Raw genomic sequence first — 12,177 nt, forward strand, 5'->3', positions numbered from 1 at the left:
GCTACTGTTTTAGTTTACCTCCATACTTAATCTTGAGTGACTTGAATGCAGATTAGGACAGAATGTAATGAAACTAAATTTTAATATTCAAGTAAGTTTGTAGTGCCTTTGTGGAAATATTCTCCATACACCAAAAGGCCTTAAACCAGATACCTTTTCCATATTAACTTCAAGGAGACCAAAGGCTGTCAAGTAGTTCCAGACCCTGTTCTAAAGGCTGGAGCTCTATGACCTGTGTATTACACTTTTCAGAACAACATGCACTCAGGAAGTCTCATCTTGCTCAAAAACTATCTACACTAGGTACACTAAGCAAAAAAGATTTGTCATAGATAAATGATTCCATTCAGTACAGGAAGAAAAGATCTCTAGCACTTGCTTTTAAAAGGACACTGTGAAAGGTGTGCAAGGACTACCCTTTTTTTCCCCCTGCAACATCAAGTCAGGCACTCAGCTCCAACAGAATTAGTGGTTTTCTAAACTGATTAATTGTAACAAAACTTTCCAAACTCTTCTACCAACAGAATCACTACGTTTCATGCCTCATCAGCATGGCAGGTAACTCAGAAAATGCTACCACAGAAAAGGTGTCCACATAGCTCCCATCTTGCAGAAAGCCAAAGAACAAGCTTTAATAAACCCACAATGCATTTGTTCCCTGGCTTTAATCCCACACAGCACATGTGGAATGTTCTTGCCAGTCCTTACAATGCAAGTGATAAGGAGACCAGTAAACAGGACCCAGTAAAATTAAATTCTGAAAGCTTCCTTGTAAGTGTGCATTCATAGAACATGATAAACCAGAAGTCAAGTGACAGGAGTCCAGTTGCTTTCTTACAGACAACCCAGTACACACGCAGAGCAACTCTGAAGGCTACAAAAGCACTAAGCCAGGATTCATGTCCAAAAAACGAACCCTTTCCCCTATCACAGTTGGGTATCCTGAAGGACAAATAATCGGAAGTCAGAGTGATGAAAGTGAAGTTACTTACATACCTGACTAAGTTGTATCTTCTTTAAAGCAAGCATTTGCCCTGCTTGAATCAGCCATATTCAGACCTTGCAAGCCCTGCCTATACTCCATTAAGTCTCCATCAAATCACAGCCTTACGACCCTGCAGGTTATTTTGCTGCCACCAGCACATCTGAATTGGCATTCTACTGTGCCATTCCAATGGCAGAGGATCAGACAGTGCCTGGTGAAATCTACTCAAAGGATCTTACACTGAGATATGCTAATAGTTGCACTAATTTCAGTTTAACAGTTAATAAAAACCTTGTTTTCAAGACTTGCATCTTGTCCTGAAGCCAGCCTTACCTACTCAATGAGAAGTGATAGCAACAGCCCAGCACACTTTTCCTGTCAAGAAGTCACAACTCAATACTAAGTGAATAAACTTTGTATGCTTCACCTCAAGGGCATAACCTCCTTAAACAGTTTGCTTAAACAGTGCAACTTTCAGCACATTTTGAAAACAATTGCTTTGTTCCTAAAAGGCTAGAGTATCTTGTAACCTTCCCTCCACTAAAAGCAACTTTCACTGTTTTGTCAGGCTTTGTAGAACATGAAATACAAAATCAGCTGTACCTTACTATCCTATTTAAGCACAGACTAGATATCCACAGTGTCAAAAATTGTCATGTACTATGGGAAACTTCCAAGTTTTCCCCAGCAATACCTGTTAAGACTCAAAATCCACCTCTGCTTGCTTAGTGTTACAAGCAGGCACCAGTTCCCTCCTGTACTTCAAAGGTCTTTAACATTGCTCCTCACTCATGATGGAGTCCCAAACGCTACCAGAAGAGAGAATTAAGACTCCACACAGCAGGAAGGAAAGTTTTTCTTCCCAGTAGGTGAACCACTATTTCCCCTGGCACTTACCTTAGCAAAGATCTCATTCTCCATGGTAGATCTGACTCCAACAGATCTGCTGAATTTACTGCTAAAGCCTTTTGGTCAAGTCAACTTAGCAGCAAGCCCAAGAAAAGGAATTAAAAATCAGATTCTCTGATTGGTCTGTCCCTATGTATTCTGAAATACACGTGAATACTTGAACATACTATTAGATCAGTTTCCTTAATCCCTTGATATGCAAGGCACTTCCCAGACAAACTAAATCCTCTCTCAAATTAATTGTAAGAAAGTGTAGACATTCATGGTGGTATCTCCATAAGAGTTTGAGAGAGCACTTCAGGGAGCAGTTTAGACAAAATTAAAGTATATTGAATACCGTTTCAAAGTTCCAAACTAGGATGATCAAAAAACAGTGTTCATGTATAATGTTACAGCAGACAGTTAATGAATGACAGAGAAACCAAGTGTTAACCCTATCAGTGAAACTGACACAAGAACAAGTTGACACAAAAACAAGTTAATCTTGGCTGAACTTTCCCCAGTTGTGCACTTGATCCATGCACTGCTTTTTTTGTGTGCTAGAGAATCCCATCACAGGGCTTTCAGTCTTAAAATATACTGAAAGAGTTGGAGTATAACATTTTCCAGGGGTATAAAGAAAGTCTTGAATTTTTGCAACATGACAAGATTTGATACTTGCCTTCCTACACAAAGTAAAAAAAAATTAGGGGAAAAACATCTATATTTGTAATATGTGTATGTTTGTTGTACCAAAATGTGTGGAAACTGCAGTACTGTTCTAAGAAATCCTGCATCAAATTTTATAATGCTCAAAGCTACCCTAAAATTTATACTACTCCTTCCCATCTTTTACACAGATCTCCAGGTTTCATTTGGCCTGCACTATAGAGAAAGCAATGTTTATTTTTAGAAATTTGAAGAGAGGCTTCATAAGTTTTTTGTGACCCTCCAACACATTAGCATTCTTAGTTGAATTAAAAAAGTAAACATGCACGCTCCCTAGGAAAATGAATTCAAGCATATAAAAACCTCAGCTATTTACTTGAGCAAACAGCAGCAAGTAAAACCATGTACTTAAAGAGATCACAAATACAGCTAAATTCAAACTGCAGCAATAAAAAGCAAACCCTTTGTGCAAGCTATTAAGCTGATCATTACCTTGGCTTGCAGTCTGCCTCCTAGTGTTGACCTGGCATGATATATCACAATGAGAACATCCCCTTGGACCGTTATACCTAGTGGAATTACTGCTTTCCCATCTTCAATTTTGAACTCCCTGAAAAAAAAGCATATCTACAGTTAATCTAATATAAAAAAAATGCACCAAATTTCCTTATCTGTTTACTTTGCTTTCTTCAAGCCATTCAATGTCATCCCACAAATTTCCACTTTAATTTCTTGTCATGGGGTAAAGACTGAACTCTTTAAATGAAGAAAACTTAAAAGCTGTCTAAAAATAAGCCTGACAGATGGCTACATCAGACCAACAGGTACCTGCTTAAACCTGCAATTCTCAGATCAGATATGGGAAAAACATGCTTCCAAGGAGGTGCTGGAATATGCAGGAGCATGAATAGGGCAAAGGATATTAAGGATAAAGGATGACAAGAAACAAGATATTACAAAGCAGACTGTTCCAGAAGAAAGGTGCAGAAAGAACCAGTAGCTGCCTATAGCTATACTGCTGTGAATAATTCTTATGTCAGGGCCCCCACTTGGGGACAGTAGTATAGAAAAAGTGTAAAAGAGAAAAAGTCGTACTTGAAAACGCCATGGTTATTCCTGTGCCCCTCTCCAAATTCATAACATTTCCTTGCTGGACTTGGATTTAGAGGGAAGCTGGCAGGGTTTTGATATTCTCACACTTTCCCTCCCCTATGTACATCCTGAACCAATAGTAATATTTGCAATTCCAGCATTGCACCAGAACAGCAGAGCTACACAGGAGCTAATAGGTAGTTAAATGCCTTCCTTACAGCTAGAGTGGCTGGATGATCCTTACTGTTTCTATTACTGAGACAAAGTTCAGTTTCAGCAGTGTTGATACACCATCTCAACATGAACAGCCTGGGCTCAGCCTTCATAGTTTACACCATATGGACTAAAAGGAAAGAGTCTTGCTCACCTCTGTCTCCCAATGTCCACCGCACAACATGGCTCCCCACTGTAACCCATACTTTTGCTGGGGATGTGCCGCATTTGAGAACAGCTATTACAACTGCTTTGTCTCTTTCCTGTGATTTATCGTTCAGGATCAGCTGAATCAACCGGTGGATTTAGGAGTTTTTCCATGCAGAATAAGTATTAAAGGAGCTTTCTGCTCAACTGGCACATCAAAAAGCATGTTTTCTCCTCATGGTAAGGACTCCTTATTTAAGTTGCTCTAGAAAAACTCAACATGCAGTTTCAGAGCAAATCACCACCTGTACTTACTTCATTTTGTCATATTCCTGGGAGGTAGTTGTCACTCTCTCATCCCCCACATAAACTTCACAAAAAGGCCTGCAGCCATTGCGCTGCTTACTGAAGAGTGGAACTGGAGTCATGGTGATTGACCTGACCAAGATCGGCTTGCTGTGAGGAATAATGGGTTCTTCAGCCATCATGTCACACATGTATTCAATGTATCTGTCAAAACCAAGAGGTATGCATTTTAACAGAGCCAAATGCTAAAAACAGGTGAATGCATATCAATTACTTTTGTAATACACAGCCACTGAGCAGTAGCACATGATAACAATAAACAGTGGGAACATTGAACAGCACTTCTGGGAAACAGACATTTTAAAATCTGACAGAATTTCACAAAAGGAGAATGAAATAGAAACACTGAGAAATATTTAGGATCCCTAACAAGTCTAAGTCCAGCAATGGCATTTTTACATGAAATCCCATTGGTTAAACTACAACAGGACATACCGTCCACAAAACTGAATATAGCACTCTATATAAACTCATCTGCACTAGTGTTCCACCTGCCAGACTCAACTCCAGTCTTTGCCTTACTTCCTTAGCTTTACATTTACTTATTAGACAGCCTAGCTAGTCTTCCCCAAAACCCCAGAACACTGTATTAGGAGGACTATTTATTTGTATTTTACACATACTGGATCAAGGTTACACATCAGTTCTGAAGCTAGTAATCTAAAGCTTCCAAAAGGCACTCTACATGTTGGGCTAGATGTAATTCATCCTCGTAAGCTTGAGTTTCCCAGGAAAGGGCCCATTAAGTATATTCAAAGGCAATCTGTACAACAGCACAATCTGTCATTTACACTTCTAATCCTTACTAATCCTTACTTCTCACCTTTCCTAAATCTAACTTTCTGCAGAAGCACCTTTATTACTAGTGTCACTTGTTACTGAGACTTCCATTGTTACAAGATCTAGCAAAGTACATCAAGTTAAATAATCAGTTTAAAACACTTCAACATGTACAAAGTCATCTCTGCACACACTCTTAAAAACAGAAGGTATTCTCTTATCTACTGAACAGGAATTATACTGTTACTCTTTCCACAGAACTTGCACTTTTCTGACACGCTAAAGCCTACTGTAATAACAATTACTAAGCATGGAATAGAATGTCATCCACAAAGGAAAGTGAATCTTGTACTTTAGACTGCATTTCAGAAGCATTGTATACCCTTGCTTTCATTCCTAACATTGCTTTACTACAGATTGTATTGATTCAGTAGTAACAAGAATGAGTACAGTCTTACAAAATTCAGAACTACTTTCCCTACTCATGACATCTGTTTTCCTGAATATTGCAGTTCTAACAAAGCCACTTCTGAAATGATTTATCTTCCTAGGAAGCATTCTGTAAGAACAGTAGCATATTCACAATTGCAGAAATACTTGCTTCAGTAGTACCCTATGAACACGCTGGTACCATACCTTTTATGAGAAGGCCAAATGCCAGGAGGACAGCGTTTCATACTGAACATATAAACTGCAGCCTCAGCAGTAGTGAAGAGACGACAGAAACATAGAAAAGAACAAACTACAACAGCAGATGCTGCTCTTCCATCCTACAAGAAAATTGTAATTTTGTTATTAAACCTAGTGGAAAAAGCATTGAAGAAGTTACTGAAGAACATGCTGCCTACTTCATGTAATGAAGTCCAAGGTCTAGTGCAATCAGATTTGAAATTTGAATTTGAATGTGAAAAATTTTCATTTTATTTCAAAAAGATATCAGAGATACTACAAATTATCTGCTTGCTCAAATGTCAATAATTACTTTAGCTTAACTTTGTCTGGAGTGTTCAATTTCATGTTCATTACCTTACTATCACTAATATCCATTTTCAACCCTGTTTTCTGGCTGCTGCCTGAGACCCAATTTCAGTGCTTTTCTTGGCCAACAACCCATTGGTTTCTGCTGCAAGACAAGTCCTCAGATGGAAAAGAACTAAGCTGCACTGAACATTATGTTGTCTCATGCAGTTTTGGTCAAAAGATCTAATATCTGTCAGGGAAGTATAAGAGAAGGAAAGAATAACATCAAATCTTAATCTTCAGGCATCACTGTTACACATGCCAGATTCAGCCCTACACTATAAAAAAACCAAAGATTCAGAAGTCAGGAGATAAAGGTTGACAGGATTTTCCTCAAGTTTTCTTTGCTAGCAAGCAAAGAACACAAATTTTTCTCTAATCATTTAGCATATAAATACTCATTATGCGTGTGGAAATAGGGTAGAAGGAAATGCTCTTCTCAGCTTGTTTTAATAGTCATTTCCTTCAGAGCCAGGCATGTATTCTAACTACCACTTAGCTCACTGGCCAGCTCTGGAGCAGCCAGACCTTTAAAGAGTAAATCAGCAAATACTTATTACTGTTGGCATAACTAGCAAGCCCTAATTACGAGCAACTTGAACTAATACTGAAGTTGGCACTGCTCTGAGCATCAGACTGAACCTGAATTAGTTTGTTTCTACAAACTAGACCATGCCTTTCAGTTAAATATCACACAGATGGAACAAAAACAGTCCCTACCCTGAGAAGCCTACTCTTTAGGACAAGACATTGATGAGTACAAGGGAAGAATAAAACAACACTGACCAGCATGACAGGCAGTGACTTAAGTGCACTAGCATTACAAAGCCATTTCCAAATAAAAGCATCAGACAGAAGGGAGAAAAATCATTGTATAGGTCAACTAGAAAGTCATAGCAAATCCTTTGCAATGGCTTGTGATGCCAGAGGAAGATATTTCAGATGCTGAAGACTTCATTCAGAATTACAGCATTCAAGATATTACAAATATATTATTCATTAGTAAACAAAACCACTGACAGAACCTTGCATTTCAGAAAGAAGCTTGATTGATTTACAGAACAGAAGAAAAAGAAACTACTGCAAGGACAGAAGGCAAAAGAGTAAGAATTTCAATTTTTTCTCTTATGTTTTTACAGGATGATGGACTTTGGATATTAAAAATAAACAATCCTCAGGCCAGAAATCATTAAGGCAGCAATAAAAAACATCTAGATAAAAATCAAAAACACCTAGATTTTAAAGCCAAGATTTTTCCTGAAGCCCTAAAAAGCCAGATGAGGTTTGTGGCTGAACTGTTTTGAAAAGAAATAACCTTCATAAAGGAAATTAAATGAACCAAGATAATTATATACACACACACACAAGGAAAAGCTATATTCAAACAAAGGTCAAATGCACGTATCTGAAACAACAATTAACTGTGTTTAAATAGCTGTCATTTATCAAGTTCAAGTTTTGCCATTAAGTTCCATCAAAATGATCCTGTACTGATATCTTCAATGACAAAGCTACACAAATTTTCAAGGATGGCCATGACTGCATGACTCAAATAATTATGCAGAGCAAAGTATTACTGCAGATGTCCAAGAGCTACTCCAGCCCTCCGGCATACATGCCACAATGATATCAACAGAATCTCAGGATGGCAGCTTCGGGCAATCCAGAAAGCCTTAAATGTAGCTGAAGTGGGGCAGAGCTGCCATTTATGCCTTGTTTTCAACTGTTTGTTTTCAAGTGGAGCATTCAAACTATGATGTAAAACCTTAGCGATTCACTCTATTAGTGCAAACTCTAGTAAAGATAACATCAGGAATCCCTCATCTGCTCCCATATCCCTGCTCCCCATAGTCATGGTTTCTTCTTTACAGGAAGCAAACCCCAAATCATGTTTTGTTGCCTGAGAAACTGTCTAAAACATACTCTCTCCCAGTTAAAGTCATTTTCAACAGATTTTAAATCCAAAGTAATTTCCAGCTAGACAAATCCAAGACACTGCAGCTATCATTTACTTCTAGTAAATCTGGTGTACACCCTCCGTGTCACATCTGGCACAAAACTGTGTGTGCATGTGTGTGTGTGCATTACATACACAGAAACAAGGGCTACATTATCCTATTGATTGCCTAAAAAGAAAACTGATGCAAACTGCTTTTCTAAACACATTATATTAGCATGGAATAGTCTCCAAGTCCTAAAGTAGAAAAAAATCACTAATACTCAAACTGAGTGGGTGATAGCATCCTTATTGACAATCTAAAGTTGGACTGAGCAAAGCACTTCAGAATTAAACTGATTACTTACAAGGCAGTGCACAATGCAAACATTTTTCTGATCTTGCTTCAGCCATAAATGCATGTTCTTGCATATGCTATAAAGATTCTGAAGATTTGGTGCTCGTCTTGCTGGCCAGCCACATTCAGAAACCTGCAATGAGAAACACAAATGAGAAACACTCATATACATTCACATAGTATAAACTGAGGCAATTTTACACTTCAGCATCAGTGTCAGGCAGAAATGAAACAAGATGTTCAAGAAAAATAGCCTCATACAGTGTAAAAAGCTCTTTATAGCATCAAGCGCTTCAGTCCTGTCTGTAGTTTGTTGCACTGTGAATATCAGCACCTCAAACCTAATCATTTCTTGTTCAAGAAAACAATTTCAGCTAGTGAAGCAAGACAGCTTTCAACTTAATTCATACACATTAAATAAACAGAATTGTTCTCTTACATTTGTCTTTTATTCAAAGAAAAGCTTTAAAAGTTGAATAATATTCTTTCTGCAATTAGTTACAAAAGACTAGGAAATAATAAACTTCTCACTGCTGAGATGCTGTGTTCTTAAAATTGGCTGCCACATAAGGATGCAATACATGAAACCTGAACCTAGAGCTCTTCAAGCTTAGAGCGGATGTTTTCCAGGTTCAAAGAAACAATTTACAAACAAGTTTTACTGTTTCTTTTTAACCAGGACCACAAGTGCTGAATGTGGAAGACTGAGTTTTGCTATAAGCCACATGCTTTCCTACCCGGATTGAAGGGTACAAGGGTTGTTCTAAGATTAATTACCTAAACTGACCTAAGTATCACTCAAAAAATTCTCAACAAGATGACCATCATGGCAAGCTAAGGAAAAAAGGTGCAAGTTTGACACAGTCTCCTACAGTTATTTGCTGTATTCTAGTATCCTGAAGTTGCTGTATTTTTTGGATTAAAAGTGCTTCTCCTCCCTGGAAATTTAGGTGAAATATTCTTTTATTAGTAAAAAGCTTACACAGGCATCACTGACCAAATAAAAGCAAGCAGCCCTTTCATTCTTGTTCACCACAGGTTTCAGTGTGAGGTTCAGTAATTCAAATATTGTATTATCAGTGAAAGATTCATGTAGCAGCGCTACAGCTATAAACCAGAAATCTGTCTGGAAAACAGGTGTGTTCAAAAAGCAAGCAGAACTGTCTTTTTGTTTTACAGTTTATATTCTGCTCAGACTAGTTTTGCCATACAATGTATACCACATACCTTGCATACCACCTTTTTATTCTTTGTCTGTGTTGTAAGCTCAAAATAGTCTGATCCACCAACCCAGTTTATGAGCAGAATCTAAACTGCCAAATTAATGTCATTTTGCTAGCTTCTATAGATACCTAAAACCTCCTCATATAAAATAAGATCAAGGAATAATTCAAGTTCTAAGGGAATTCAACAGGTCTCTAGTTCAATTTGTTCAAAGTATGGTCAGCTATGAGGTCAGACCAGGTTGCTGAGGGCTTTTTGCAATTGGGACTTGAAAACCTCCAGGGCTGAAGACCATGTCCTCTGGTCAACCTGTTCCAAGACTAGAACAGAAGACCTCAAAACTAGCATCAACTTTAATTGAGGACAAAGGAAAAAGATCAAAAAAATTCCATAAAGAGAGTGCATAGCAGGAATCAACAAGCTACCGCTTTGTGAATATCTACTAAGCAGAATATCATGGTTTTAGGTATTTCAGAAGCAGTTTTCCTCTGATCACATTTATAGGGCTTGCCAGAATTATCTTTTGCAGACACTAGAGAAATGCTAAGCTTCCTTAGCTTTCTACACTGCTGCTCTCACCCAGTGTAAGTCACTAAAAAACAAAATAAGAGTATTGCTCATTTGGAGTATCCGGATTTCAAAGAGGCACTGAAAATTTCCCACCATATATACAGTAAGAGCTTGTTTTCCAAGTAAAATCTTTGGTTTACGAAGACCATGCTGTTTTGTAGTTTTCAAAACATCACAGCCAATTAAGGGCGCAGGAGCGTACAATGACTTTGACAAGTTATAATCTCCTATTACCTTTCAGCTACAGCAAAACAAAGCTCATGAAACAAAACGAATGTCACTAAGTTAAATGTTCTAAAAGACCAGCAGAGTTTCAGATCATTAGCAGATACAGCAGTGTTCATATTACCTTGCATTGTACCAATACAACAGGAATATCACTGCATTCACACCTCTGACTTACATGCAGACAAAAGGGCTGTCTCCAGGGTAAACAATTCTCCGGTTAGAATTTAACATTTCATAAATTGGGACTAACAGCTTTGTACACAGAAGAAAAACCAGTTCATTAAAAAACATCACCTGCAGTGGACATTTGAGTACTCTAAGTCTAAAAAGTATTGCTGAAACTTGCTTTTGCTCCCAATAAATCACAGGTCCCCTGCATGATCAAATTCTGCCTTCTATGTTGATCAGCCTCTGGCAACTAGACTAAGCCTTGATATCGAACCAGCTTCAGAAACAAACTTAGCACCTCCACCCAAAGATGCAGCAAGTGTTTTTCAGGTGTCTTTTCCACTAGTTTGTGAGGAAGCAAAGGGAGGAAAGGTAAGTGACAAGCACTGAAAAAAATACATTAAACATTTCCCAGCCTGGCAAAGTTTAAGTAAACTCAGGTAACTGAAGTAACACTAATGAAAGCCCTGCAAGGCAAGGTCCAAAAAGGGTCGTGTGTAGCAAATAACGCTTTTACTCTTCTCTGGTCAGTTAATATCATAGCAAAGGGCACAATCACTGCAGACTGTTTTATCTGAGCCTTAACGCGGACAATACTAGACAACTCCTAACACAGTACCAGTCTCCACTGTTGAGCTGAGATGGATTGAGCAGAGATGGATACTGAAGTCCAATATGACAGCACCTAACAAGCTGTCCTCAATCTTGATGCTGAACTGGGGAAATATTTCCTTATTTTATTATCAGAGAATTGTCCAGGAAGGCACCTGCAAACAAGAGCAGGTTCAGCTAAGCTGTGCCAGTACTTCAGGCAGTAGCAATGAACAGAGCTAGGCTGCTCACTCATGGAAAAGCAGCACTCCAGGACTGAGCCACGTAAGATTCAAGAAAGATGTGGCCAAGGGAAAGCCCAGTAAACAGGTTGCACCATTCAGTCCCTAAAAGGGTACGACCTTGGGAAGAGGAAAACCTCTGAATGTAGAATATTAAAATTTAATAAGATTTTTAATTAAGCTACATATTTTCAAATTTAAATCTGAAACAGGCAAGGAAAGTCCTGGGTACCTACATATTTCTTCAAAGATATCACTAGCCTAAGAAACAGCCATAAATCAGTAAGATTAAAGATCAGCCTTTAATCAGCAAGTTTAATTGGAAGCAAAGACAAGTAGAATAGAGGTTACTCCATGACCTTATGTTTATAATTGCTCTTTCATGAACTTTGATTATGCAACCTACTTTAACAAATCACACAACAGGAAACTGTAGTTGTAATCAAGATATTGCGTTGAAAGACCTTTTATAAAAAAGAACACAAAAACTATACGCACCCTATTGTGGAATCTTGAAGGTCTGTATGTTCTTGGAGAAAGATTGTACACAGCATAGTGGCCAGGGTGTTTAGAGTCTAAACATAACCGCACATCTTCTATGTTATTTTTGATGGCAGATTCTACACCTTCGGCTGGAAAGGACATCACTGAAAACAGAACATCAGCAGGTAACATATTCATATTTTATATATTAAAAACA

The 12,177-nt window shown here is 38.1% G+C and overlaps 1 protein-coding gene across 1 annotated transcript in view; it reads right to left on the minus strand.

Annotated features, from left to right (window-relative positions):
* The window catches only part of GAK (cyclin G associated kinase), an 81,414-nt gene that overhangs the window by 30,558 nt on the left and 38,679 nt on the right, over window positions 1-12,177 (minus strand). Inside the window, exons 13-17 of the mRNA XM_026098686.2 lie at window positions 11,976-12,124; window positions 8,465-8,587; window positions 5,777-5,910; window positions 4,310-4,504; window positions 3,035-3,152 (exon numbers count right to left, since the gene is read on the minus strand). Coding sequence (XP_025954471.1) covers window positions 3,035-3,152; window positions 4,310-4,504; window positions 5,777-5,910; window positions 8,465-8,587; window positions 11,976-12,124 — 719 coding nt within the window. The remainder of the gene's footprint in view (window positions 1-3,034; window positions 3,153-4,309; window positions 4,505-5,776; window positions 5,911-8,464; window positions 8,588-11,975; window positions 12,125-12,177) is intronic.

This window comes from Dromaius novaehollandiae, chromosome Z, assembly GCF_036370855.1.
Source record: "Dromaius novaehollandiae isolate bDroNov1 chromosome Z, bDroNov1.hap1, whole genome shotgun sequence".
Lineage (NCBI taxonomy): Eukaryota > Metazoa > Chordata > Aves > Casuariiformes > Dromaiidae > Dromaius > Dromaius novaehollandiae.